Here is a 26758-nt window from a genome sequence, read left to right as displayed (position 1 = left end):
ATGTTAAACATTTTAGGTAGCGCCTTATATTAACATTTTTTGTAGAAAAAATAATATTTTAGATAGAACTTTACCGAAAATGTTAAAAAATAATAATATTTTTGATAACACCTTTACTTAGCCGTATATTATGGCTGTCGTGATTTGCTTGGACGAAGATGTCTCAATCATGGGATAAGTTGAATTGAATGTCCTTTTAAATGTTGGATTTAATTTTCAATTCGAGTGATAATTTTTTTATGATAATATAGAGCGTTTATAAGGTAATATATATTTGGAAAAAAATAGAATTAATTAGATTAAACAATTGTGTTAGCAGAGATGTATCTGGACCTAGGCATGAGGGCACCAGCCCAGGGTCTAGAAATTTTATAATACATTATACTTGTTAAAAAATAGTTTTATATTAGTTATAAGATCCAATTATTTTTAATATTTGTTATTAAATGTTTTTTTTTCTCAAATATTTATTATTATTATAGGCTCTATTTTTTTAATATTTATTTTAGGGGCTTACTCTTATAATTTATTTTTTCTAATATATGTATAAGAGTCAAGTTTTTGCTTATATTTTTTTTAACATTTGTTATTAAGGGCCTAATTTTTCCAATACTTATTATATGTGGCATAATTTTTCAATAATTATTATTAGCGTCGTACTTTTGAAATTCAATTTCTTTTTTAATATTTATTTGTTATTTTGAATCCAATTTTTTAGTACTTTTTAAAAGTATAATTTTTTAATATTTGTTATTATGAGGATACTCTTAAAATTTGATTTTTCTTTTAATATTTGTTATTGGGGACTCATTTTTTTCCAATACTTGTTATAATAGAGCTACTTTTAAAATTTATTTTTTCAACACTTGTTATTAGGAACAATCACTTAAATAACAATATGTAACCAAAACAACTATCGTTATGTAGTGATAGCGACATTTTCTGAAACCACGATATCCACAACCGTTATGTTCACAATAACATATGTTATTAAAATTTCACATTCATGATACTTGCAGTGACCACAATATCATCAGTTATGTCATCAATAGCGATAAACACAACATGAGTGAAGACACAAATGCAAACAATAGTTTAAATCCCTGATTAGGGGGCCTAATTTTTTGATTCGTCTGAGGGCCACCAAATTCTCAGAAACGGATTTGTGTGTTAGGATATATTTACATTAACAATTGGTTAATTTTTTTTTAAATATGTATTATAATTCTAATAACATTATAAAAAGTAGAAGATCAAATCATGCTAATTAAAACAGGAGGATTAAATCTAAAAGATTAGTGTAATGAAAGGACTAAAGCTATAATTTGACCATTAAAATATTATCACATGCTTTATTTCCATAAAAAATCTAAATTTTCTTTAAGTTAACAAGGTTAAATTGTATTTTATGAGTTTGATCTCTCTAATAGCTTTCTTCTCATAAAGTTTTCATTGTCTGGAGGACATTTGCTATCTCTTCAAAGGAAAAGGCTATTGCCTTTTGTTTTCTTTAGCAAAATTCAATGATTTAAGATTGTAATAAAACCAAAAACTGATACATGTTTGTTAATGGAAGAAGAGAAAGGAAGAAGCAAGTTCAGAAGGGTGTGTGTTCTCTGTGGAAGCAACTCTGGACATAGGAAAATCTTCAGCGAGACTTCTCTTGAATTGGGAAATGAACTGCTTTGCTTTTTCTACTTCAACATTCTATCTATTACACATTAGTTTCAATTTCAGAAACAAAGTTTGTGTTTTTGATTTCAAAAGATGGAACTTTTCAAAGTTTTAGCATACGTCTTTTATGTTTGAGAGCATTGGGTGTTAGTTTCTAGTGAGAAAGATGAGATTCTTACTGGATTGTTTTGATCCTATAACGATGGAGTTTGTACATTTGGTGTTTCATGTACTGAGTTGGGGTTGCGCTCTTTGCTGAGTTAACCATCAAAGATTGTTCTTTTGATGCAAGAGAGTTGCTTGTAAAAATGTGATATTTTTCTAGTTTCTCTACCTAGACGTCTATGCTACTTTCCTCAACCTAGCCTACTTTGTATTCGGCACCCTTATAATAAAATCATGTGTTCGTCCTTATGTGCTGCAATTGTTTACCTCTTTTTTCAACTTTATGTGGACTTTGCTTATAGGTATTGTTTTGATCATAGGTGAAGAGGAAGATAGACTTGGTATATGGTGGAGGAAGTGTTGGCTTGATGGGTTTGATATCCAAGACAGTAAATGATGGAGGCTGTCATGTTCTTGGGTACGTAAGAAACTTGCATTAGATAAGCCTATGTTTAATGCTTTTTTTTCTCTATGCAAAACCTGTTACAAGTTGCAGACAGCTACCTCCTTTCACACGAGGTATCTGTTCTTCCATTGTTCTGACATTAAAGTTTGGTGTTTTAGGTGGATATGGAACAATGGAAGAATTGCGATATGTAAAATAATCTGTTCTTCACATGCAGGATAATTCCGAAATCTCTCATGCCTCTAGAGGTATCTGTTCATGTTTAATGTTTGGAGTTGCTAATTGGTGCAAGAATTTGCTGGAATATCTTTGATGTCAATTGTTGTTTTCCTTGATATTAAGCATTTATCTCTAGGCTGAGATAGATTGACTGTTAATGCATAGAAAATATAGACAGATATCAGGAGAAACATTTGGAGAAGTGAGAACGGTTTCGGACATGCACGAACGCAAAGCGGCAATGGCCCGAGAAGCCGATGCCTTTGTTGCTCTTCCTGGTAAAAAGTTCCTCGACCTTTGTGAAAGAGTCTTGTTTAATGTAATTAGTTCTGACATTAAAGTTTGGAGTTTTAGGTGGATATGGAACAATGGAAGAATTGCTGGAGATGATAACATGGTCCCAACTTGGAATACATAAGAAAACTGTAAGGAACCATTCTTCAACATTGAAGAATTAAGCTCGCTAAGTTGATATTTATTAGTACATCAACGTGTAAATTAATCTCAATGCATGTTGGTTTGTTAAACGTCGACAGTTACTACAATAATTTGCTCACATTATTCGACAACGGTGTTAAAGAAGGTTTCATCAAGCCAGGTGCTAGGCATATAATTGTCTCTGCTCCAAAAGCCAAAGAACTTATGGAGAAGGAGGTATGAACTTTCCGAGAAACACATAGGGGTACTTGAATATGTAAATCATGTTTCCTTGTGCTATTACATGAACCAACCGTACGAGGCATGTTCGTTACGGTTATTTGGTTAGGCCTTGGGATTACACATCTAAATTTGCACTTAATTTTGCAGCAATACAAAACTTCCGACCAACACGTGGCTCCTCAAGAAAGCTGGCCACTAGTAGATAAAAAATATGTGCAAAGATCAACCTTAGCAAGGTCACCAACAGCGCTGACGCGTCACTTCAACAACCGGTCGTGTTGTTGACGCTGCCACAATGTCGATATCATTAAGTGACATATGTTACGACACGATTGTTTGTTGAAGTATCGTGCCAAACAGAGTTCGAGAATTTTTAAAATTAAATTTGATTAGTTAAGCCCTTCATGCCCCTTCATTGGATCTTTCTTTGCTGTGATCACCTCTGCAAGACCAAAAGGTCGAGCAACTTATGGCTTGCTTTCCGAAAGCAGCTCTTCTCGCAAGTGCCATGTAAGTGTTCCCGGTGTCGAATTTGCATAATCCAGAATCGTTTCCGTTCCATTGTTCACAAGCAATGTTGGTCCAATCTCATCCGGAACTTCGTTGCAGCGCCATCTTATTCCGAGTTTGCAGACTTGGTTGCTAATTCCTGGTCATTCAATAAGAAATAGTACTATGTTAGAAAACCAGCTTTCGAGAATCATATGTACTTTTTGCATCCATTTGGAGATTGTGTAGCAAGTAACTCTTACTGTTTCCTCTTATTATGTGGCTACAGGTCTAATTAATATCGTTGATAGATAAGTCTCAAACCTGACTCGGTGGTGACAACCTCGAACTTGAGAATGCAGTGCAAAAAGCATCAGTACTACTGAGTGCATGGCCACCGCCACATGTGTAGAATCCTTGGCTATGATCACTGCTGCCCTGTCCTTGGTAATAACCATAACCGTTAGAACCACTATTGCTGTATCCAATGTCCCTTAATCGGTTAAGTTCTGGCACTATAACGGTTGCAAGATCTGGTCTGTCCCTCTTCCTCAGCTCTACACATTGCATTGCCAACCGAGCATATGATAAAGCCTCTTCAAGTGGCCAATTTGGCACAGCCGGATCAAGTAAATCGGCTAAAGTTCCTTTCTCAATGGCCCTTCCAACATGATGAGCAATACCCATCGCGGGCTTGGCTGTAATAATCTGGAGCAACATTATTCCTAGAGAATATATGTCTGATTTAGTCGTTAGCATGCCTGTTTGCTGATATTCAGGATCTATGTAGCAGAAGGTCCCTGCTGCTGAAGTCATGTGATATTGCGTTACACTGTCAGCTACAGAAGGGGGAACTAGCCGTGCTAGGCCAACATCACTAATTTTGCTCACAAAATTGCGGTCAAGGAGAATGTTTGCAGGCTTAAGGTCTCGGTGCACTAGTGGTTCTGGCTTTGATTGGTGAAGGAACAGAAGTGCTGTTGCAATTTCAGCCGCTATTTTAAATCGTCTCCTCCATGAAAGTGGACGAGTATTTCCTTTTCTAAATAGTCTATCCTCTAAGCTGCCATTGTGCATGTATTCATATACCAAGCATCCATACTCAGGGCAGGCACCAAGTAGGAGGACCATGTGAGGGTGTCTAATGGTGCAAAGAACCTCAACCTCTTGCTGGAATTGTCTCTTCCCTTGAGCAGCATCTGGTCTCAGAATTTTGATGGCAACTGGAGTGTGATCAAGTTTGCCTTTATACACAGGTCCATAACCTCCTTCTCCAATCTTGTTTTCTGCTGCGAAATTTTCGGTAGCTTCTTCAATTTCTTCTATGATATATTTTCTGTACCGGACATCATTAGTCGCCAACGCATGCAACGCCCGATTTTTCTCATCCGCCTCTTGCTTAGCTTTATACTGCTTGTTTTCTTCTATATGCTTCCATTTCTGCTAGTTTCTGTGCTGCCTCAGCTTCTTCAAGGGCAGCTCTGCATTTAGCCTTCTCCTTCTCTGCCATGGCAAGAGCTGCTTCTTCAGCTTGCCTGGCTTCCTCAAACCTGCGAGCCTCCTGCATCTTCCATTGATGAAGCTCATTAGCCTGCACTCAGAAAAAAGGTTGATTATGTTCTCAAAAATGATGTTCTTGACACCTTTTAGACATTAGAGAAAAATTGGTAACCTTAAGCTCCGTTTTCAGATTCTTCCGTTATTGCACCACTTGATACAAGAAGAAGAACCATTATGTACCTTTTATCTTCAATGACTTTATCATCCGCTAATTTTTACTTTGTTTATCATTTATTCATCAAAACCATCTTATGCATACCAATATGTATAGAAATTTCAACTTTTAGACTCATGAACAAAGTCAAAGATTTGTTATATTTAAGACTTGGGATTTCATAATTTTCTTGGGAGATAATTGTTGATTTAATTCATAGAAACCGAAAAATAGAGAATATGACAGTAGTCGATCACCGTTCTCTTGGCTGTAAGAGCTTCTTTGCAAGCCGAGCTGTACATATCCATGGTTTGTTTAAGTTCAAGCTTTAACCTTCTCATTTCATCTTCTCTGTCTTGCTGCAATTCATGGTCATATCATATTATGGTTAGCAGTTCTGTCATTCAGCCAGTAGTCCTTTATTGTACAAACACATTACAGAGGCTAAATACTGAAGGAACATGCTTACCGAACTTTGTTGAAATGGATCAGAATGGATGCTTGAACCCGTATCGAATTCTAGATCTTGGTCAGATATATGAACAGGTCCGAGGGGAAGTTTTCCCGGAAATTTAATGTCATTATACAAAGAATCTTGTCTAGATGCTGACGATCCTCGGGCTGCATCGATGTCCAATGAAATATTTCCTGGAGAGCTTCTGGGTCTGTCTCGTATAAGTACTCTTGAAGAATTATCAAGGGATTGTCTCTCGGATCCTACACTTCCAGGTACTCCCTTCATATTATATCCTCTGTTACAAGTAAAACATACAATGTCACCATTTTAACTTTTAATCAAACACCAACAATGTAACCGACTTTCTCCCTACCTGTATCCATCATCTTCACTTTGATCCAATGGAATCTGTGGTGGCATTTCTAGAGGTACCTTTGGTGGGGCAACGGTATTCGACACAGGTCGTTGTGCTGTTCTCACGTTAGATATCTTACCTTTGGAGATCACATACACGGAACAAAACTCCGGTGCAGCTTTGATCATTGCAGTCGGGATGTCACATTTGGATTTCCTATAAGACAAGTAACTGAACTTTGATGTGTTAGAACATAATATAAAGAAACACCCTGAACTGAACTTTGATAGTTAGAACATCATATATATAGAAAACCCAGAAATTCTAAAACCTAAGATATATTAACCTTGATATTGCACTCCTGGTTGCTGCACCAAGGACTATGGTGTTGATCAAGTTTCTACTTATGTAATCCAAAAGTGCTTTAGAGGTATCAGCATCCTCAAGGACAACCTCCTTTATTTGAATCTGAATTTCACAGAGAAATTAGATGATAATTAGCTTCAATTTGGTGAACAAAAGTTCTTAAGGTCAGGGTCCCCGTACTATGCGCTTTATGGTGAAATTATCTCCAATATATGTATGCATTTCAATCCTTAAAACAACTTGGATACTCCATTTTTTATATACATGAACAAATATTATACTCCCTCCGTCTCATTATTTGTGTCTGATATTGACTATGCACGTAATTTTAGGAGATATATTTGATAAAGAGAAATAATAAAATTATCCCTAAAAGATGATTAATAGATTTGACAGATTTGTTTTGATAGGTATAAAATAGTGAGATATAAGGATAAAAAAATATAAGTGTTGTTGTTTGTTGATTTTCCTAACGAGACACTTTAAATGAAACAAATTTAAAAATCAAAAGAAACAATTACTGGGACAAAGAAAGTATATATATATATTTTTTTTGGCTTTTTTGTTATGCTAGAAGTTTGAACAACCGTACAAGATGTATGCATTTAGAGGGACTAAATTAAAAAGCATATAGTAGAGGGACTTCCTATAGCATTAGACTAATTCTTAGACCATTGTTATTTGTTCTTGAGAAATGCTTGCTTACCCCTCTGCGAGCGCAGTAGCCTCGAAAAGGGACGAAAAGCTGGTTTACGTCGCTATCAGAATCGCATTCACCTTCTTCATGGAAATGACAGAAAAAATAGAAACAAAAAAGGGTAAAATATGCTTTTAGTACCTAAATTATCACTTTTTATCAGTTTAGTGCCTAAACTTTCAATTTTTTAAAACTACACCTAATATTTAGTTTTTGTTTCATTTTAGTATCATGCCGTTAAAAATTTAACGTATTTAATATCTAAAATATCAATTTTGGTCTGTATTAATACCTAAACTTTCAAAAAATCAAAACCTAACATTAAATGTTGAACGGATATTAAAATGAAACAATCTAAACTTCGGCTATGGTTTTAAAAAATCAAAAGTTTAGGTATTAAAATGAATCAAAATTGATAGTTTAGGTATTAAATACGTAGTTTATCCACACAAAAAGGGAATGCATGGGGCGATTTTTTTTTTTTTTTTACTTTTCATTGTCATTTACACTTTTCTTTGAACACTTGAGGGGCAAGGGAGATGATATAATATGAGAAAACGAGAGAAAGGGTACCTACGGTTTCTATTCCTAACGTGGATCAATACGATGAGCGGATTGGAGATGGCGAGATGATCGATAGCCCAACGAACGGCGTGGGAACTGTTCTTGTCTTTGTCGATGGCCACCGCAGTGGTGTTGGATGGTACACTGTCTTCCGGTGAGAAGCGAGGAGCCATATATATAAAAAAACGACGTTGTCTCCGGTAGAGGCGCTCACTGCGACGGTGGTGTTTGCTGCAGAATCTTTCCCGGTTGATGACCGAATCAAGTTTCTGCAACCACCACCACCACCACAAGCACCGACGTTGCAACCACCAGGGAGCAATGCCACCCCCACCACCTGCGATGGCGTTTGTTAACAAAAATTAAACGGGAATGATCGAGGAAGGAAAGAAAATATAGGCCTAGTTTTAGGCTTGTTCACCTGCTAATTTGCGTGAAACTACAATGGATCCTCCATTTCCGCCATGGCTTGTTTTAGACAATTTGACCAGGTCCATGCTTGTAAAGTCTCTAATTTGTAAGATAAAAATATAGAAATCTAAATGATTTAATTAAATTTATATGTAGTTAGTTTTTTTACGAAAGAGCTGACGTTATCACGTGAACCTAAATATTTTATAGATATTATTGCTTCAACATAATTCATTTTTAAAAATAATATTTTTCATTTATTATTGAGATGAAGCACTAGATCCCTTAAGTAAGGTTAGAGGTTCGAATTCATAAGATCGCTCTTGTGTCTGCAGTACTTTATCCGAATTAGTCGATCAATAGATCGAATACATGTGGTTATACAAAAAAATATATATATATGACTATTCAAATATCCACCTTTAGTTAAGGGTGAATCTAAGGATGAGAACAAGACTCGAAGCCAATGGGTTCTAACCCGATCGGGTTGAATTTTAAAAAAAATTCGGGTTCGAGTCATGTTGGGTTCGTATTTAGGTTGAAAAATACTCGATCAGACCCAAAAAATAATTTAAATTTACCTTATATATTTGAGGATAATTACAATAATAATCCTATATATATTATTTTTTTAATTAAATATCTATTTTTATTGAATAAAAATAAAAGTATTTATTTATTTCAAGTCGGGTCGAGTTCGAGTTTTATATCAAAAAATCAGGTCGGAAGGGTTCGAGTTTTATTCAAAAAATCAGGTCGAGTTAGAGTCGGATAAAATCACTTCTAAACTCAAGTCAAATCGGATTTCGAGTGGAGATTATATATTTTTAGATCAAATTGAATTGACAAGAACTCGACCCATGCCCATCCATATGCCTTATATATCTATTTTAAAATTGAAAATGTACAATTTTTATGAAAAAAGATAGAATGTACAAAATTAATTAAGTGGAAAGCTTCTACATTTTATAATTAAATATCAAAATGTGAACTTATTAATAATTGAGTTATCATTGTTCAAATTTACATATAGAATTAAGTTAAAGGGCAAAGTACACAAATGGTCCTCCGACTTTAGGATACTATTTTATTAAATCCTTTGACAATTAAAAATTATAAATAATTCACCTACTATAAAGTGTTGTTTTGTTGAGTCCTTCAATTATTAAATGTTACAAAATGGTCACCCAATTATTCATTATGTTTCGAACTCGTCCTTTTTTTCGTTAAAAAAATAACAATCGCTTGAGTTAGACGTTAACATGATGATTGAGATATGATAGTCGTTTGAGATTCCGGGATCACATTTTATCATATCACAATCAACAACCACACACAACCCAGATTGTTGTCAATTTTTTAACAAAAATGATGAGTTTGGAATATATGAATAGTTAGATGATAATTTTGTAAGTTTTAATAGTCAACGGACTCAACAAAGCAACACTATATAGTTGAAGGATTATTTTATAACTTTTAATAGTAAGGAGACTCAACTAAGCATCATCCTATAGCCAATGTACCATTTTGTATACTTTACCCAAAGTTAAACTCCAGAATGATCATCCTATAGGCGAGCGAAGTTGACACTGATCAGAATGATCTGCCTTTGGATCCTCCCCCTAAAATAAAATCTGTTGAGGTAAATTTTCCTTGTTATGCTTTCGTTTTAGTAAGTTATTAACAAGATTGCTATGGTGTGATGTAAACAGCTTATTGTCCTTCGTTTTTATTATATTTGAAGAGGATTATGTCAGGCAGTTTTTTTTATACTTTGAGCTGCTGCTTTTAGGTGCTGTGGAATCCGTTTGAAGATATTGTTCCGAGAGTAACTTTGACCCTTCCTACAGCTGAAGCTGAGAACAAAGATTCAAAGAAGAAATCTGTTAAGTAAGCCTCCTTATTCCATAACTGACCACTCTCTTTTGAGCATGCTGAATGCATTCTTATCGCTTAAGTTGTATGTTTTACTTGGAGAATGCAGAAAGCTGAACTTGCTATCGTTTGGGGGAAGAAGCAGAAGAAGAAGAGAAAGAATTGGCAGCGGTGAAGTTAAAGATCAAAAGTAGTCATGATGTATTAGACGATCCCCGTCTCCTAAAGCAAGAAGTTCCTGATAAAGAACAGGCAAGATCCATATCTATCTCGATGTGCGTTTTCCCTCACCTTATTCTAATATTTGAATAGATTGTGAAACCACGATAAAGCCAATTAAATTGAAGCACGGTTTTCTTGTTTACAAAATTCTTCTTCCAATCATTCTCTTTACCACCATTTTCCTCAGTTTGATGGAAACACATCAATACAAGGGGTCTTAATACGTCATCATTCATTATGACTTATAACCCTATTAACTTCATCCTACCCCAGCCCAAAAAAAACCCATCTATGGTTATCCGTTGAAGAACTTCAAAATTGGTGTCCCAATCACTTGCTGGTAAACATAGTCAGTGATGTATTTATTCTGAGTTGCAGAGTTTTTTTGCCGTATAATGAGCAGTCAATGAATCTTGTGTCTATAATTATTTGATGCAGGATTTAGCTGCTGCCAAAGCTGCTAAGGAGTTGCAATTGTCTGTGAGGGAAGCTCTAAGATCAAAAAGAGAAGGAGATAAAAAAGATGCAGAAGCTGAATTGTCTGATTCCCTTGATCATAGCGACGACGATAAGGCCAGTTTTGACGCTCGAATGCGTCGTCAAATACGAAGCAGATGGAAGGAGATTGGAGATCTCTCATCTAAGCAAAAGATGCAAAATGGTAACTCTTTATTTTGGGGCTCTTTTTTCTTTTGGATTTAAACAGAAGTTTGAAGTCCCGAAAACTATTAATTACAGTTCTTATTCTCATTAAACTAGGCTATGGCTCAGTCTTAAAATCTCTCCTAAAGAGAAAAACATAAATATGGGATCGAGTCCCACGGAGGGCATTTCATAATTCGGAGGTCTCTAACGGAAGCTGCTCTCAACCTGGTGTTGGGGGTAGCCTACTATCTTACCTCCCCCTTACCCCATACATATGGGAAAAAGGGACAGCCATTTATGACTATTCCTTGCACTGCATTTCCAGTTTTGTAATGGTCATTGGAAATCTTGACGGTAAGGTAGACTGTTATATATGTAGTTTATTCCACGCATATTTGTCACTTGTGCATGAGCACATGTGATTAGGCATGGTATCTTCTGAGTTTAATGAAATGTTGAAACAATTTTAGATATTATTAAGAGACAAGTGGAGAAGTATTTAAACTTGTCACCATCATGGAAAATGTGAAAGAGGCAAGTATTTTGGTTTTGCATGAAACAAGATGTGAATGCAAAGTAAAATTTCTAGGTTTTTGCATTTGGTTAATTTGGTATTGATGTTGTTGGAGAAGTAATGTCTGGAAAAGGATATTCCTACAATAACAAGAGCTTTTGGCTTAGTAATATTTAGATCTCGCTTAGATCATTAAAGTGAATCACTTATTCACTACAGTTCCATAGCAATTAGAGCTATATGTATCATCTAGTAAGGAAAGAGAATTATTAGTCTAGACCTTGAAATTTCAATTGGTGTTTATTTAGTGATATAGTGCACATGGTTTAAGGTTTAGAAGTTAGAATTTACCCAAAGGTTTTCATCAAGTTGTCAATATTAAATATATGGAAATTGGCCTGTTATCAGAGAAGGTATTTTTTTTTCTAGTACACATCCTTCATTCTCTCTGGTTTATTTATTAGTTGGTGATTTCCTTACAATTGGTCTTGACTTTTGGAACATATGTGCAGGGAGCTCTAAAGCAAATGACAATAAATCTCTGCCCGAAGGTAAACATCTGAGGTTTTTGTTTTGTTTTTTTTTCTTTTCATTTTCTATTGAAAGCAAAAGCAAAAACCAAATAGAACCTTAATCAATCTCTCAAAAGGTTTCTTGTAGAATCCACATGTGTAGTAACTACCATACATATATTTAGCATTTATGTGCCTGTCAGAAAGTTTCAAAATTACTGAAGTTCGTCAACTGAATAGCTATGCTTCCTTTGTTGTTTGAGTGGTTTTTACTTTGTTGTGTTGATTTTACTATGGCAATGACTTGACTTGATCAATATTTCTATCCTAGTTTTGTTTTTGTTTCTTTCAAACATTATCACCACCTCTTTCTGACCCGTCCCCTGATTATTCAAGACAGTCTATTGTTTCCTTTTCCTTTTTGCTTATATACGGCTTTTTTGATACTGTAAATCTACACCAGACCCAATGATGAAAGTAGTGATGATGACCAACCAAGGGTTGAAAAGCTGTCCTTGAAGAAAAAGGGTGTGGGATCAGAAGCCAGAGCTGAACGCATGGCTAAAGCTGATGGAGATTTACAGTTGTTCAGCGAGGCTGAACGAGGAAGATTATTGCAAAAACAGAAGAAGCGTAGAATTCAAGGACTCGAAGATGAAGTATGTTATGATATTTCTGGTTCAATGTTGTTTTTTTCCCTTACTGCCTTAATTTTCTTCTTTCGGTCTTTGCAATGCAAACTCTCACATATTAGAATCTCCCATTCAACTTGATTTTTAGCATGGAAAAAGTCATTATGCACCTTCTATGTGCTTATGAAACCCATTTATTGATATTAGAGGTAAAGAATGGTGATAGATCTAGGCTGAAATTTGTTTCTTCCTTTTAAAATTTGAAATCATATTCTCCACACATGTTGGAACCAACTCTACCGCTGTTGTTTGTAACCTAGGTTTTAGCAAAACTTGAGAAGTTTAAGCAATCTGTTCTTACAAAACCCATTGCTTCTAGCGGTGAGCCTGGAGGTGATGATAATGAGGATTTGTCCGACTGGAAAGCAGTTCGGTTGCAGTTTGCTCCTGACACCAAGGTTGGTTTTCTTTCATTTGCATGTAAGCCATTTGATTTCTTGTACTCGTATATTCTGGGCAGCACCAAATTAGTCATGCCAAAAGCGAAAAGAAGAGAAACTCTGTAGAAACTTTGCAAAATCCCCTCCTTTTTTTGTCTTAGGCTTTATGGTGTTGATCAAGAGTTGTGTTTGAATCATGATGCAGGATGGTATGTCTCGCAAGGATGATCCAAATGACTACGTGGTGGTCGACCCTCTTTTGGAGAAGGGGAAGGAAAAATTCAACCGGATGCAAGCCAAGCAGAAGCGAAGGGAACGCGAATGGGCTGGCAAATCTCTTACCTCATCCGTCCCATGGCTGATAAAAATGATTTGTTGGTTCACATGACCGCCATCGTTTTTTCGCTTCGACGGCTCGGCTGCTGCGGGGATATGGATTTATACCACTATGCAGCCAAAGTCCCCAAAATCAGACTCTGCCCGCCTCTGATTTTCTTCGGAGGAATTTGGTATTGATCTAGACCATGGTTTTCAGAATCGGACCGGTTAGCGAATCGGTCATGTTATCGGTTCACTATTTAACCGGTCGAATCGATTCGATCGGTCGAAAGAACCGGACGACGTCATAATTATTTAGAAAATTAAATAAAAATACCAAAAATATTTAATAAAAAATAATTTTTTATATTACAAGTCATATTCAAAGCAAATCATAACATATATAAGTTAAAAACCATAAAATCAAGTGAAACAAAATTATTTAAATTAACTACAACATAATATTTAAGGTAAAACATATTAAATAATAAATATAATTATATAAATATAATTAAAAATTAAATTTGAGGCTAGAAAAATCATAACAAAATGATATTGTTTGGTTTGATTTTTTTTTAAAAAACAATCTTACATGGTTAAGAAACATAGAAGAGCATCCCAAAAGTCTAAAGAGTGAAAATATAAGAACAAAACAATCTCATATGACTAAGAAACATATAAGAGCATCCCAACTAACTTATATAAATAATAGAGGTAATTTGACATTCAAAATCATGGAGCCTTTTGGTGAGTATTGAGTGAACTATTCTTTCACTTCAATCAAGTTCGAATTTTAGACTTCAATCGAGCTTCTAATTTTTTTTTGAGTTCAAGCCTTTTAGAGTTCAAGTTTCAATATTATATTTCGAGTTCGAGTTGAACTTGATAGTTTTTAGCTCGTGAATTTAAGTTGAGTTGAGCTTACTTTTAAAGTTTTCAAGTTCTAGTCGAGCTCAGTAATACTCGAGTTCGACTTGGCTCGTTTAACAAACGACGTCGTTTGATTTAATTTAAAAAAAAAACAAAATTGGTTGTTTTTTCGGTTTTCAGCCGGTCCTATTCGAACGGTTCAACGGTTCTGGCCGATTCACTAATAGCGATTCAACCAGTGTAGATTGAATCGGATTAGGTAGCGGTTCCCGGTTGAACCGACCGTTTCGGTCTGATTTTCAAAACACTGATCTAGACCCCAATTTGTGCTAATATGTCGATACAATTTTGCTCATTTCAGTGTCTCATAGATTGTAATAATATGTTGTATAAACTTTCATGCATTTGTGTTTATTTATTTTAATTAGGCTATGAAACATTATGACAAATTTAAGGGTAAAATACACCAGGGGTCCCTAAACTATATGCAGATGATCTTTTTGGTCATAAAACTTTCAAAAGATACAAAACGTTCATTAAATTATCAAATTATTATAAAGTGTTTGTTGTGTTTCCATGATTATAAAATGTGATAAATTTAATTATCATTTTATAAACTTTTAAAAATTAATAATTATTTTGTAATATTAGTATAATAGTGATTATTTTTTCAGAGTTTGATAGATTAAAAAATTATTTTATAGTTTTAAGAAGTTAATGATAAAAAATTATCGGAGAATAATTTAGAGAATCTTTTAATAAAGTTAATGTGATTATAAAGTAGTATATATTTTAAATACTCTCAAATATTTGACAATAAATACTCAATCATCCTGCCACAATCGTTGGTGTTTAAACCCGTGACTTCTAGGAACAACAATGATTCCTTTAACCATTGGGGTAAGTTGGTTCGTGATACCGTTGGTGCTTGAACCTATGACCTCTAAATTCCTTTAATCAGGTAGGTAAGTTGGTTCGTGCTAATTTAGAGACTCTTTAGTATGCTTTATCCAAAATTAAAAAAATATTAAGTTGATTTCATTTAAAATCTACTTTGAATGAATAGCATAAAAGACTCAACAACCATTTTTTAGAGTTTTTTTCTATGCTATTAGTCTTATTTCTTTAAATAATGACGACTCTTTAAAATTATAATTATAATTATTATATTTTAGGATAAGTTGTGCGAATTTTAAAAAAATTTACGACCGCGACACCCACAATGACCACGATGACATCCGTTATGTCCGCAACCGCGATAAACGCGACGCGACCGAAAACGCAGTCCCGAATGCTATTTAAATCCCTGATCGGTGAGATCCAGAGAGTTGCTAAAGAAGCGTTCATGAAATTGAAAGGGAGATGGCGTTGTTTGCAGGAAAATAATAGCGATTTCGAGTTGCAGGATTTGAGTGTTGTTGTTGGAGCTTGTTGTGTTCTGCATAATATTTGTGAAATGAGAGGTGATGGGTTTGAGCCTGATCAATGGGGATTTGAGCTAGTTGATGAGGATGATGAAGAAGATGAAGAAGATGAAGAAGAATAAGAAGAAGAAATGGCGGGTGAAAATGATATGAGATCGGTGAGTTCCATGGAAGCTAGAGATGCCATTGCTCATAATCTTTTACACCATGCATGCTATTAGTATTAGATTAATGTTTATTATAAAGGTAAGTATTAGGTTAATGTCAAAAACGTTCAGATTATCGTTTTGTTTCGTTTTAGTATCTAAATTTTTATTTATTTAAAATCATACCTAATTTTTAGTTTTCATTTTAGTACTCAATTGTTAAAACTTAACTCATTTAGTACCTAAACTATCAGTTTTTGCCCGTTTTAGTACCTAAATTTCAATCTTTTCAAAACTTAACGTTAATTGAACAGGGTATTAAAATGAAATAAAAACTAAAGTTTTTAACGGTGGAGTATTAAAATGAAACAAAAAGTAAACTTTAGGTATGATTTTAAAAAATTGAAAGTTTAGGTACTAAAACGGACTAAAGTTGATAGTTTAAGCATTAAACGCATAATTTATCCAATTATAATACAATAATCATATAAATATTATAAAAATTATAAAAATTTAATACATGTAATGGTTATTGTGTCATTTTTGAGAGTTTAATTTGAACACAACCTAATAACTTCTAATATACTTTATTTTTATACTTTATCATACTACAGAAGGGTTTATTATAAATTTTATTTGATGTGATGTATAAAATTGTGGTTTTGGTCCTTCTTGAAATGAAACTTTAGGTTCTAATGTACATGTATTATTACATAACGTTCAACAATTTCGAATATAAACATGTCACAAAAATAAAAAAAATGAATTTGATTTAAAAAAACTGATAAAAAATGAGAGGTAAAAATTTCAAAATGTTACATCAACAAATTTAATAGTATTAATAAGAAGACTTAAAATTTTAAATTTAAAAAAGTAAAATGATTAAATTTTAAATGTACAAAGAGTACAGGGATTTTTATCATATTTAACCCTATATATATATAATACTAGAAAACCCAAACTCTCGCTGCTCCCAGTCTCAGTATTACCACCCTGAACACACCTTCAATGAAGCATCAAAAAGACAGCCACGTGGATGAATTTGATTGGGCATAAGTATTGGAAGTTACGTGATATTGGAAGTAGAGGAGGATAAAGAGGAAGATCACTGAAAGGGAGCTCTGTTTTTCTATTCAGTCGTCTCTCTTTGTTGGCTGCACAGTAAATGAAAAAAAATTCAATTTTTCCTTTCAAGTGAGAGCTCTTAGAATAGGATATATATATATATATAGAGAGAGATAGGGAGGAAATGGAGGGCATAGATGAAGAAGGGAGTAGTGGAGAGGAGGTGTTAGGATCAAGCTTGACGCTGGAGAAGGTGGCGGCGGCGAAACAGTTCATCGAGAATCATTATAGAGCTCATATGAAGAATATTCAAGAACGCAAAGAAAGGTAACGTTTTTGCTCCTCCTCTAGATAGTTATTTAATTTTTTTGCAGTATCTGTGATCTTTGTTTGGTTGCTCAGAAAGTCTAAAAAATAAAGATAGGAGCTTTGAATGATAGATTAGTTAATTGTTTTTTGGTGGAAATCAATGAAATTTCTAGTCAACTGAAGTGCTGAACCTAACTTCAATAACTTCTTCAAAAAAAATCTTTATTTATCTATTTAAATTTTGAGCTGATGAGCTTGGTTCTTGTCTTGTATGTATCTTAGTAGGGAGTGTAAGTGTTAAATCATGTTTCTTTGCAAGGAAGTGAAGCATTTAATTGGAGTAATTGAAACTGCTTTCCCCAAATCAGGGGTGGATTTTTAGGAAATTGGGATTTCAAAGTATCTACAGAAAGATTTTTTGTGTATTTTTATTGATTTTTTTCACAAACTATAGGGTTAATTATATATGATCTGGTGCATGATTTAATTATCTTTGCAAAGTTGACACACTAGTAAGTGCATGGCTTTCTTTATCTCTTGTTACTTTTCTCTGTGGAAGCCCCAACTCTCAACAACCCCCACCACTCTCCCACATCGACAACGAAGGCATTTGTATTACTCATGTGCTTCGGATAGAAGAAAACATAACGATTAAAGTTAGAATCTTGGAAAATCTGAGACTAATATAGATGTATGTGTATTTCATGCTTCATTAATGTTTTAGGATATGCATTTTTTGTGCAGCATGCAGGTTAAAATATATGCTTTCGTAATTGAATTGTTATCTTTAGCATATCAACATCAAAACCTACTAACGACTTTGTTTTTCTTCAACTTGATGTATCCAAAATGTTGTCAGCATTTCTGTGCTTGGAATTGATAGGTCAGATTTCAAGTTAATAACATAAATTAAGTTCATCGTTGCAGACGATGGGTCTTGGAGAGAAAGTTAGCTGCTTCAGGTGTGCCCGAGGAGGAACATATCAATCTGATAAAGGATTTAGAGAGAAAAGAGACAGAGTTTATGAGACTTAAAAGGCACAAGATTTGTGTCGATGATTTTGATCCGTTGACTATTATTGGAAGGGGAGCCTATGGAGAGGTTAGAACTTAGAATGCAAATGCTTGTTATAAAGTCAAACAATACAAGTGCCTTCATAGTTTCTTTTATTTGAAATTGTTGTTTTCTGCTTCTGATTTATATTGCCTTTTATGTATTTTCTGTTTGGAGGTTTTTTTTAATTGATCACTTTTTTCTGCAGGTTCGACTGTACCGGGAGAAGAAATCTGGAAATATTTATGCAATGAAGAAGTTAAAGAAATCGGACATGCTTATGAAAGGGCAGGTAATTAAGGACACTTGAAGCTGTTATTTAGTTCCTTGCTTCTAGCATTTAATTTTCTATTGAAATTGGAAATATTTGTTGTGCTGCTAATCTAATTTAGTGTCTTTGGCTCCTTAGGTGGAACATGTTAGAGCGGAGAGGAACTTGCTGGCAGAAGTTGCAAGCCACTGCATAGTAAAACTTTATTATTCATTTCAGGATGCTGAATACTTGTATTTGATCATGGAATATCTTCCCGGTGGCGATATGATGACTCTGCTGATGAGGAAGGATACCTTAACTGAAAATGTGGCTAAATTTTACATTGCTCAAAGTATCTTGGCCATCGAGTCTATTCACAAACATAATTACATTCACAGGTTAACATTTAAGCTTGCCCTACTATGTTGTCTACTTAATTCATTTTGAAGCAAGGAGATGTGGCAATTTCTGTTCATAGTTGTTCAAGTTATGGTTTACCGCCCATCTTATTTCTTTACTTTCATTTTCTTTTCAGAGACATAAATCCTGACAATCTTCTTCTGGATAAAAATGGACACGTGAAGTTATCAGATTTTGGCCTTTGTAAGCCTATTGATTGCACAAATTTACCAGCAATCCATGAGAATAAGCAGATGGATGATGAAAATATAACAGAACCTATGGATGTTGATGGATGTATTCCCGATGCTGACAATAAAAGCAATTGGAGAAGCCCTCGTGAGCAGCTTCAGCATTGGCAAATGAACAGAAGAAAGTTGGTATGTATGCAATTTACTTCACAGTTGTACTGTTTTAACGCAACATTCTTAAAGTACATTCCAGTGTATTAATTAATTAAATGACATAACTCCTAGAGATGTTCCTTTAAGATATTATATTAACCTTTCTCAAGTTTCCAGTGCCAAGTTTCAGTTTTGGCTCTTAATTGATGCCTCAATATTACATATTGGACTTTGTGAACTGCAACTAATGTCACAAATCATTACTGTAAGCATTTTTAAAGTTTCTTTCCCTTGCAAAGGATTTACAAACACCCACACTGTTATTCGATTAGAAAAGTTTCCGGTATGTTTACAATTGAGTAGTTGCATAAGTAGTAATGAAATCAGATGAAGGCATGAAAGACATGGTTCAGTTGCAAAGTTTTCCAGCAATTTTTGCCATCTTTCTTGTTTTACTTTGAAGGCGTTTTCAACTGTGGGAACACCTGACTACATAGCTCCCGAAGTGTTACTGAAGAAAGGATATGGCATGGAATGCGACTGGTTAGTTAAATTTATTTGCAGACATCTCTCTCTCTCGTGGTTGCAATTAGATCTACTACTTATTCTCCTTTTTTTTTTGCTTCACCTTCATGCATGATGCATACCTGTTCTACTTTTCTAGCTTCACAACATATCATTTTCTTGCTACAACAAAAGTGAGAGCTAACTAATTCCGAAAACTAACTGCAGTTTCTCTGTGAAGTTATCTTACCATAACATGAATAATGCAGCCTTTTCTGTTGACTTGTTTTAGGTGGTCACTAGGAGCAATAATGTACGAAATGCTAATTGGATACCCACCATTCTATTCTGATGATCCTCTTACAACATGCAGGAAGGTACATGCTTCTGCCTGCTTTATTTTTCTCTGCTCCAGTTGATCTTTAACTTCTGCTTTCTAGTTTGGGCTGTTATAAAACAAAATCTTTCGTTTTAGTGATTTATACTGTTATTTCTAATTAGCTCCGATGCAGAAAAAGTCCCAGATGTGTAATGTACCTTTTTCGTATACGATATCACGTTGATATGCACCAATGTTATTGTTACTCCATTTGTGCCAAATGCTTGCTTGTATAGTGTAATTAAGTTCTTTGGTGTCCTACTAGCACTATTGTTGTTCCTTGCTCCCTTCTCCTTCCATAAGTTTTAGAGGAACATTTCCCTCCAGTAATCATGGAGATGTTGTTCATTTTCCTGATATTTTGGTCACCAATTACTGTCAGATTGTGCATTGGAGGAATCACCTAAGATTTCCTGAAGATTCGAAGATAAGTCACGACGCAAAGGACCTTATATGTCGATTGCTTTGCGATGTTGAGCACAGGTTGGCTACTGCAGGGGAAAATCAAATTAAAGTAAGTTTACGATACATTGAAACCTTATTTCTTACCGACTATTTCTGCTTCCTTGTGGTGTTTGACATGTAATTTTATCAGGCTCATCCTTGGTTCAAAGACATCGAGTGGGATAAGCTCTATGAGATGGAGGCTTCATTTAAACCTGAAGTGAATGGGGAGTTAGATACTCAGAATTTTATAAAGTTTGATGAAGTATATATAACTCAAAACTCCCCTTCTTGTATTACCTTTATATTTTCTTATTCCGAATACTAATCGCTTTCTTCATAGTACTTTTAACTTCTATAATCTGACTATTTGTTGAACTATCAGCAGTTGGATCCTCCACCATCAGCAAGAACTAGCTCGGGATCCTCACGGAAGGTCTGTAACAAATGATGCTATCTGTGAACTTATTTTGTTTGCACATTTCTTTAGTATGCGATGAGCTTGTGTTATATTCGTCAACAGACATACGGTCTGTTGGTAAAGAGACTAGACTCTTTGTTCTAGCGACCAAGGGTCAAACTCCGGCAACATAAAAAATAGGAAGTTTGTGTTCTATTTTCTGCTCAGAAAACGCTACGAATGTTCACTCATGGAACTTTATTCCTTTATGCAGATGTTTTCAACTCCCAAAGATTTAGGTTTTGTTGGCTATACATACAAGAACTTCGATGCCGTCAAAGGGATACGCCATTTCGTTGGTACGCAATTTGTCTCATAGTTGTCAAGGTACTTTCTGCTCCACTTGAAAAGAGAAAATTTGACACCACATTTCTAAACTATGTGCAGACTTCAACAATCCATCAACAGAGCAGCCATCCGTCGATTCTATATACAGTAATGGACGACCTGCCATTGATTCAGAGGTAGGTTATCCTACTAAGCGGTCAGCCGAGGAAACGGATATGCAGATGCATGCTGCAGGTGATCCCATGTTGCCATAAAGTAACCTTCCATGACCTGCGGTTCTTGTGGAGTGGCTGGCATCCGATTACCGGAACCACTTAACGAAATGTACATTAATATCTAAGAAAGGTCTCGAAAACCAGTTTCCGGGTCGAGTGGCAGGACAAGGGAAACTCCTTTTTCAGCCAAAAAGGTTGTTTTAGAAGTTTAGATGAGAGTTTGTGGATGCACCGGCTGCCCAGGTTGGCTTGTGTTAAAATTTGCCTTCACTAGTGGCAGTTTCTGGTCTAAATTTTTAATTGGTAGCACAGTTCTCTTCGATGGACATGTGGTCGGACTCTGTGGGATATGATACCAAACTCTGCAATTAGGATGTCCTTGGGGTTGGTGTTTGTATCCGATAAATTGAGGGAGGGAAGACTTCGGTGATTTGGGCATGTCCTTAGGCGACAACCGTCGGATGTAGTCAGAAGGGTAGAGTCGATTATAGCTGACGGTGTCAGAAGGAGAGGACGACCGAGGAAGAAGTGGGTAGACTGCTTGAAATCTGATTTGAAGGATTTAGCCCTTACCGATGACATGACCTCTGATAGGAAATTATGGAGACTTAAGACCAGAATAGTCGAGTATTGTGGGTCACAACCATATGATGTAACATCTCTGTCTTCTTTCTAATGTCTTTCTAGTAATTTCTATGATTTTTATTTATACGTTTCTGTCTTTGGAATCTATGAAGGTTTAGAACTAAGGTAACGATTTAGTGTTGTCTTAATTTAGGTTAAAATGAATTTGATTTTTATTCATTCTCGTAGTTTGCTATCGATGACTTTTGTGTATCATTCTCTTCATGTTTCCTCTTTTTAAATTTAGTCGAGTCTTACGTTTTTTGTCTATATGCAGAGATTTTTTTTTCCGCATGGATTTATTTGCAAGGAATACTTCCCATTACACTCTCACATAAGAAGACTGCATAAGAAGACTGTTCAACTATGTATTTATTTATTTATACATGTATTGTATTTTATCTTTATTTTTAATTTTCTAATTGTCGAAGGTCTTCCACGGAAGCTGCTCTCAACCTGGAGTTGGGGCAGCCTACTACCCTACCTCCCTTTACCTCATTACATATGAGAATAGAATTTTATTGTTGTTGTTGTGAGAGATGATTAAATTACCCAAATTTAACAAGTTTAGACATGACTTAATTTTATAAGATGTATATTTTTTTGTTGAAATTTGAGTTTGGATGGGATAGATAAAATAAAATTAAAATTAAATGCTAAATTTTATAATATTTAATTTAAATTAATTAATTAATAAATTAAATTTCGATATTTTTCTTCAAAAATCTATTCTGCATGTGAGGGAAAGAGTTGAAATGTCTTCCATTCTTCACATGAAAGCAAACACTATATAATTTAGACAGAGACTCTTTTTAACATTAGACATGGGATGGTAAAAAATATTATAAAATAAAATAAAATAAAAATATCCATGCCTTTCAATGGAGTGATAAAATAATTATTTATATAATTAAATTTTATGCGATTTTCGAATATGATCATCAACATCATTAAAGTAAAGAGAAAGGTGGAGAAGATTTGACATATGTCAAGACTGTCCTCTTTTACCCTTTCTTTACACACATCAGACACACTCCCTGTCTGTCTTTTCCTATGAATTTTCTTTTTTCCTTAAATTTTTCTGGTCTCAAAATATCCATATATTATCTATTATTGAATTGCAGATAAAGTATAAAAGAATGTGAACAAATCAAGATCTTATTTTGATAAATAAGAGGACAAAAAATCTTTTTAACCCTTCATTGTTTGATCATTTTGAGCCCTTTTCTTAAGCAAAGCGAAGTCCACACCTTTGATCCCTATCTTTTCATGTCTCATCAAGGATGTTAAAAAAGGCTTCTTTCTTGCTTGAAAACAACCATAAAGTGATTGGCAAAGAGGAACTCTACTACAGTTGGCAAAGCTAGGTAGTAGTCATTCCTTTGTTATTAAAGTTTCTACATTTTCCTTCCTTTTTGTTTTCACTTATTGATTATGATTTTTACCCGATTATTCGAGCTGAAAACAAATTTACAAGAGGCTGAGAAGGGTTGCCTCAGATCCTGGGAACTCTTTGTGAAGAAGGGTACTCTCCTTTTTAGGGTTTTCTTGTGATTCTTGGGACATCACTTTTCTTTGAGTTCTTTCTCATGAACCCCTTTTTTCTCTCCAAGTCTTTTCCTTTTTGCGTTTTGGGATAAAAGGTTGGCTTTGAATTTGATCTATCCTTGGTAGTGTGGGTGTGTTTATGTTTTTTTTTCTGTTTCTTGATGTATGTACTTTAGTTCATGGATGCAAATAAAGAAGAGTCCAGGCGTCCAGCATAATCAAAGGTGAAAAGAGACTTTTTTGGGTAGTAATTTCCACAAATGGACGTTTGGATCCAGTTGTAGTTGACCAGATCTGACTAAAACCCATTTCTTTTCACTAAACTTGAACTTGAATCCTCTTTGGACACTTTTGAGTTGATTAAGACATTGTCATCAGTTTAGCTAAATACTGATTAGTAGTGTGATATGTGAAGGGGGTTGAAGGGAATTTTGATGGAGGAGTTTCCATCTAGATTAGGTAATTTACTCTGTGGAAACTCAAGCTTTGATAATTCTATGGACATCTCAATTCACAAGACTTAAGCTTTTATGGAAAATCCCAATGGCGTTTTAACCGATGAAGATGTCGGTTGCTATTGCGATGATATGGAGACTAAAGTAAGTAGCATGGAGTTGCCACTATCAGAAGTGGTAATGGTGTCTAGTTGTAAAGATAGTTACATTGCTAGTAATGATAATATAGCCCAAGAAAGTGAGGAAGAAGATTCTTTGTCATTGGAAGGCGATCGCACTTGCCACCTTGATAGCTCGTGTTCATATTCTGTGGCAGGTGAGACTAGTAGCTTTTGCAGAGAGGATTTTCTGTGTTTCGATGCCGCTTCTGGTGTAGGCATCGAGAAAAATATTTGCAGTTTGGACATTATTGCAAAAGCCACTAAGTTTGTGGAGTCGAGTGTTGTTACAGATGTTGCAAGTGATCCCATTGCTGTGGCGGTAAGCCTCAAGGAACAGACTGGAGATGAGTCTGAAGAGAAACTATCTGAAGGTGTTATTCAGTTGACTCTACAAAAGGAAGAAACTAAAATGGCAGTTCCGGTTCCACGCAGCGTGTTTGAGGTGGAATATGTACCTCTTTGGGGATTTACTTCTATATGTGGAAGGAGACCCGAGATGGAAGATGCAGTGGCTGCTGTGCCTCGGTTCGTAAAGGTTCCAATTGAAATGCTAATTGGTGATAGGGTACTCAATGGCATGAGCAAGGGCTTTGCTCATCAGACTGCTCATTTCTTTGGCGTCTATGACGGTCATGGAGGTTCACAGGTCTGTTATACGATTTCCTTTAATACCTTTCCTGTTAAGTTTTCTTTCCATTAAAATAGTGTATGGGATGTTTAGAAGTGAATGTCTTTATTGTTGTTTACTGTTATACAGGTAGCAAACTACTGTCGAGATCGTCTTCACTCTGCTTTGTCCGAGCAAATGGAGTTTGCTAAAGAATGTTGGAGTAATGGAAATGTAACAGATAGTTGCCAAGAGCTATGGAAAAAGGCATTCACTAATTGTTTTGTTAAAGTCGATGCCGAAGTGGAAGGACGAGATGGTCATGAACCTGTTGCCCCAGAAACAGTTGGCTCTACCGCTGTTGTTTCCCTCATTTGTTCTTCTCATATCGTTGTAGCAAACTGTGGAGATTCGAGGGCAGTTCTATGTCGTGGGAAAGAGCCCATGGCTTTGTCCGTCGATCATAAAGTAAGAGATTTTGAATTTCACCCTCGTATCTTGTTGTATTTGTTCATCAACTGTTGGGAACTTATACCCTTCTGTTTTTATTCTGTTCGTATTTCGTAGCCAAATCGAGAAGACGAATATGAAAGGATCGAAGCAGCTGGAGGCAAGGTTATTCAATGGAATGGACATCGGGTTTTTGGAGTTCTTGCAATGTCAAGGTCCATTGGTATGTCTTCTGAACTTTTTAAGCCTGATTTGAATCGAACTTTTTTCATTACTTCTATATGCATAAGTTGTTCAAAATATGCAGCTATTCTATATCCCTCGAATGAACGAATGACGATCGGTGAATGTTAAAGGGAGCAATAGATTATAAACATCCATGCATGTGCTCTGTGTCGTTCTTTTCATGCATTAAGGTTATTTGCTCGGTAATATAAGCTCCTTTTGTCGGGTCGGGAAAAAGGTGATAATGTTGCACGTGTTCTAGGGGCATAAGTGCACTGTGTTTATGCATATTAAACGATTCGAATAATTAAAAAAACGAGAATCACCGTTCTCGGTGTTACAGGTGATAGATATTTGAAGCCATGGATCATTCCAGAACCAGAAGTAACGTTTGTCCCTAGAGTGAAAGAAGACGAATGTCTCATTCTGGCCAGTGACGGTCTATGGGATGTTATGACAAACGAAGAAGCATGTGACCTGGCTCGTAGACGAATACTTCAATGGCACAAGAAGAACGGTGCAACCCTGACTTCAGAAAGGGGCGAAACCATCGACCCTGCGGCTCAAGCAGCAGCCGAATACCTTTCGAACCGAGCCCTCCAGAAAGGAAGCAAGGACAACATCACGGTACTCGTGTTGGACCTGAAAGCTCAAAGGAAATTCAAGAGTAAGCCATGATTAAGTTTCTCCAGCTTTTCCCCATTTGTATGTACATTATAGAACATGCAACACGCACCATTGTATTTCCGGTACAGCTCCGTTGTTTCGAGTTCTGGGTATCGTAATTCATTGGCCGTGTCGTAGGAAATAGGCCATGCTTTTCGAGTTCGATATTATGGAACATTGTATTCATTGTGCCTCCTGGTCAAAAAAGAAAATAAAAATTCACCCCGAGAGGCATTTGTTCTGTATCATTTTTCAGACTTTCAGTCCATGGTGCTTATATAAAGTTAGCGAATTCAGGCGATAATCCGACGAGCGTTCTTGGTCGTATGATTACCGGAACATTGGTGTGCCGATTCAAGGGTCACCATAGTTTCAACTTTAACAGAAACCATGCAGGATTGTCAAACATTTTCTACAAGTCGATTTTTCTTTTGAAACCGTACAAACTAAAACTGATTAAACCGAATAGGTCAATTTAATCGGTTTTAACTAATTAAACCGAACCGGTCGATTTAGCCGGCTTTTTAGGTTTA

At 35.3% G+C, this 26758-nt stretch overlaps 3 protein-coding genes and 2 pseudogenes across 3 annotated transcripts; 4 read left to right on the top strand and 1 right to left on the bottom strand.

Annotated features, from left to right (window-relative positions):
• The first annotated feature begins 1569 nt into the window (after window positions 1-1569).
• On the top strand, window positions 1570-3409 carry LOC120183574 (cytokinin riboside 5'-monophosphate phosphoribohydrolase LOG8-like). Its single transcript, XM_039188251.1, has 7 exons — window positions 1570-1682; window positions 2159-2257; window positions 2463-2493; window positions 2643-2742; window positions 2819-2888; window positions 2977-3118; window positions 3272-3409. Exons 1-7 carry the CDS (start codon window positions 1570-1572, stop codon window positions 3407-3409), a joined length of 693 nt encoding a protein of 230 aa, XP_039044182.1.
• LOC120183651 lies at window positions 3327-8094 on the bottom strand (annotated as a pseudogene).
• A 116-nt stretch (window positions 8095-8210) lies between these two features.
• Window positions 8211-13405, top strand: LOC120183573 (annotated as a pseudogene).
• A 3399-nt stretch (window positions 13406-16804) lies between these two features.
• Window positions 16805-21698, top strand: LOC120183674 (serine/threonine-protein kinase tricornered-like). The gene is made up of 12 exons (XM_039188337.1): window positions 16805-17167; window positions 18077-18251; window positions 18412-18495; window positions 18613-18854; window positions 18992-19235; window positions 19663-19742; window positions 19996-20080; window positions 20465-20596; window positions 20678-20791; window positions 20912-20962; window positions 21201-21285; window positions 21374-21698. The coding sequence occupies exons 1-12, from the start codon at window positions 17025-17027 to the stop codon at window positions 21526-21528; spliced, it is 1590 nt and encodes a 529-aa protein (XP_039044268.1). The 5' UTR covers window positions 16805-17024; the 3' UTR covers window positions 21529-21698.
• Window positions 21699-23392: 1694 nt separating this feature from the next.
• On the top strand, window positions 23393-26470 carry LOC120183675 (protein phosphatase 2C 53-like). Its single transcript, XM_039188338.1, has 5 exons — window positions 23393-24043; window positions 24079-24923; window positions 25035-25352; window positions 25452-25557; window positions 25903-26470. The coding sequence occupies exons 2-5, from the start codon at window positions 24192-24194 to the stop codon at window positions 26235-26237; spliced, it is 1491 nt and encodes a 496-aa protein (XP_039044269.1). The 5' UTR covers window positions 23393-24043; window positions 24079-24191; the 3' UTR covers window positions 26238-26470.
• The last annotated feature ends 288 nt before the right edge of the window (window positions 26471-26758 follow it).

Source organism: Hibiscus syriacus, unplaced genomic scaffold, assembly GCF_006381635.1.
Source record: "Hibiscus syriacus cultivar Baekdansim isolate YM2019G1 unplaced genomic scaffold, ASM638163v2 tig00112800_pilon, whole genome shotgun sequence".
NCBI classification, from domain to species: Eukaryota; Viridiplantae; Streptophyta; class Magnoliopsida; order Malvales; family Malvaceae; genus Hibiscus; species Hibiscus syriacus.
This window is presented reverse-complemented; position numbering and strand designations above follow the sequence as displayed.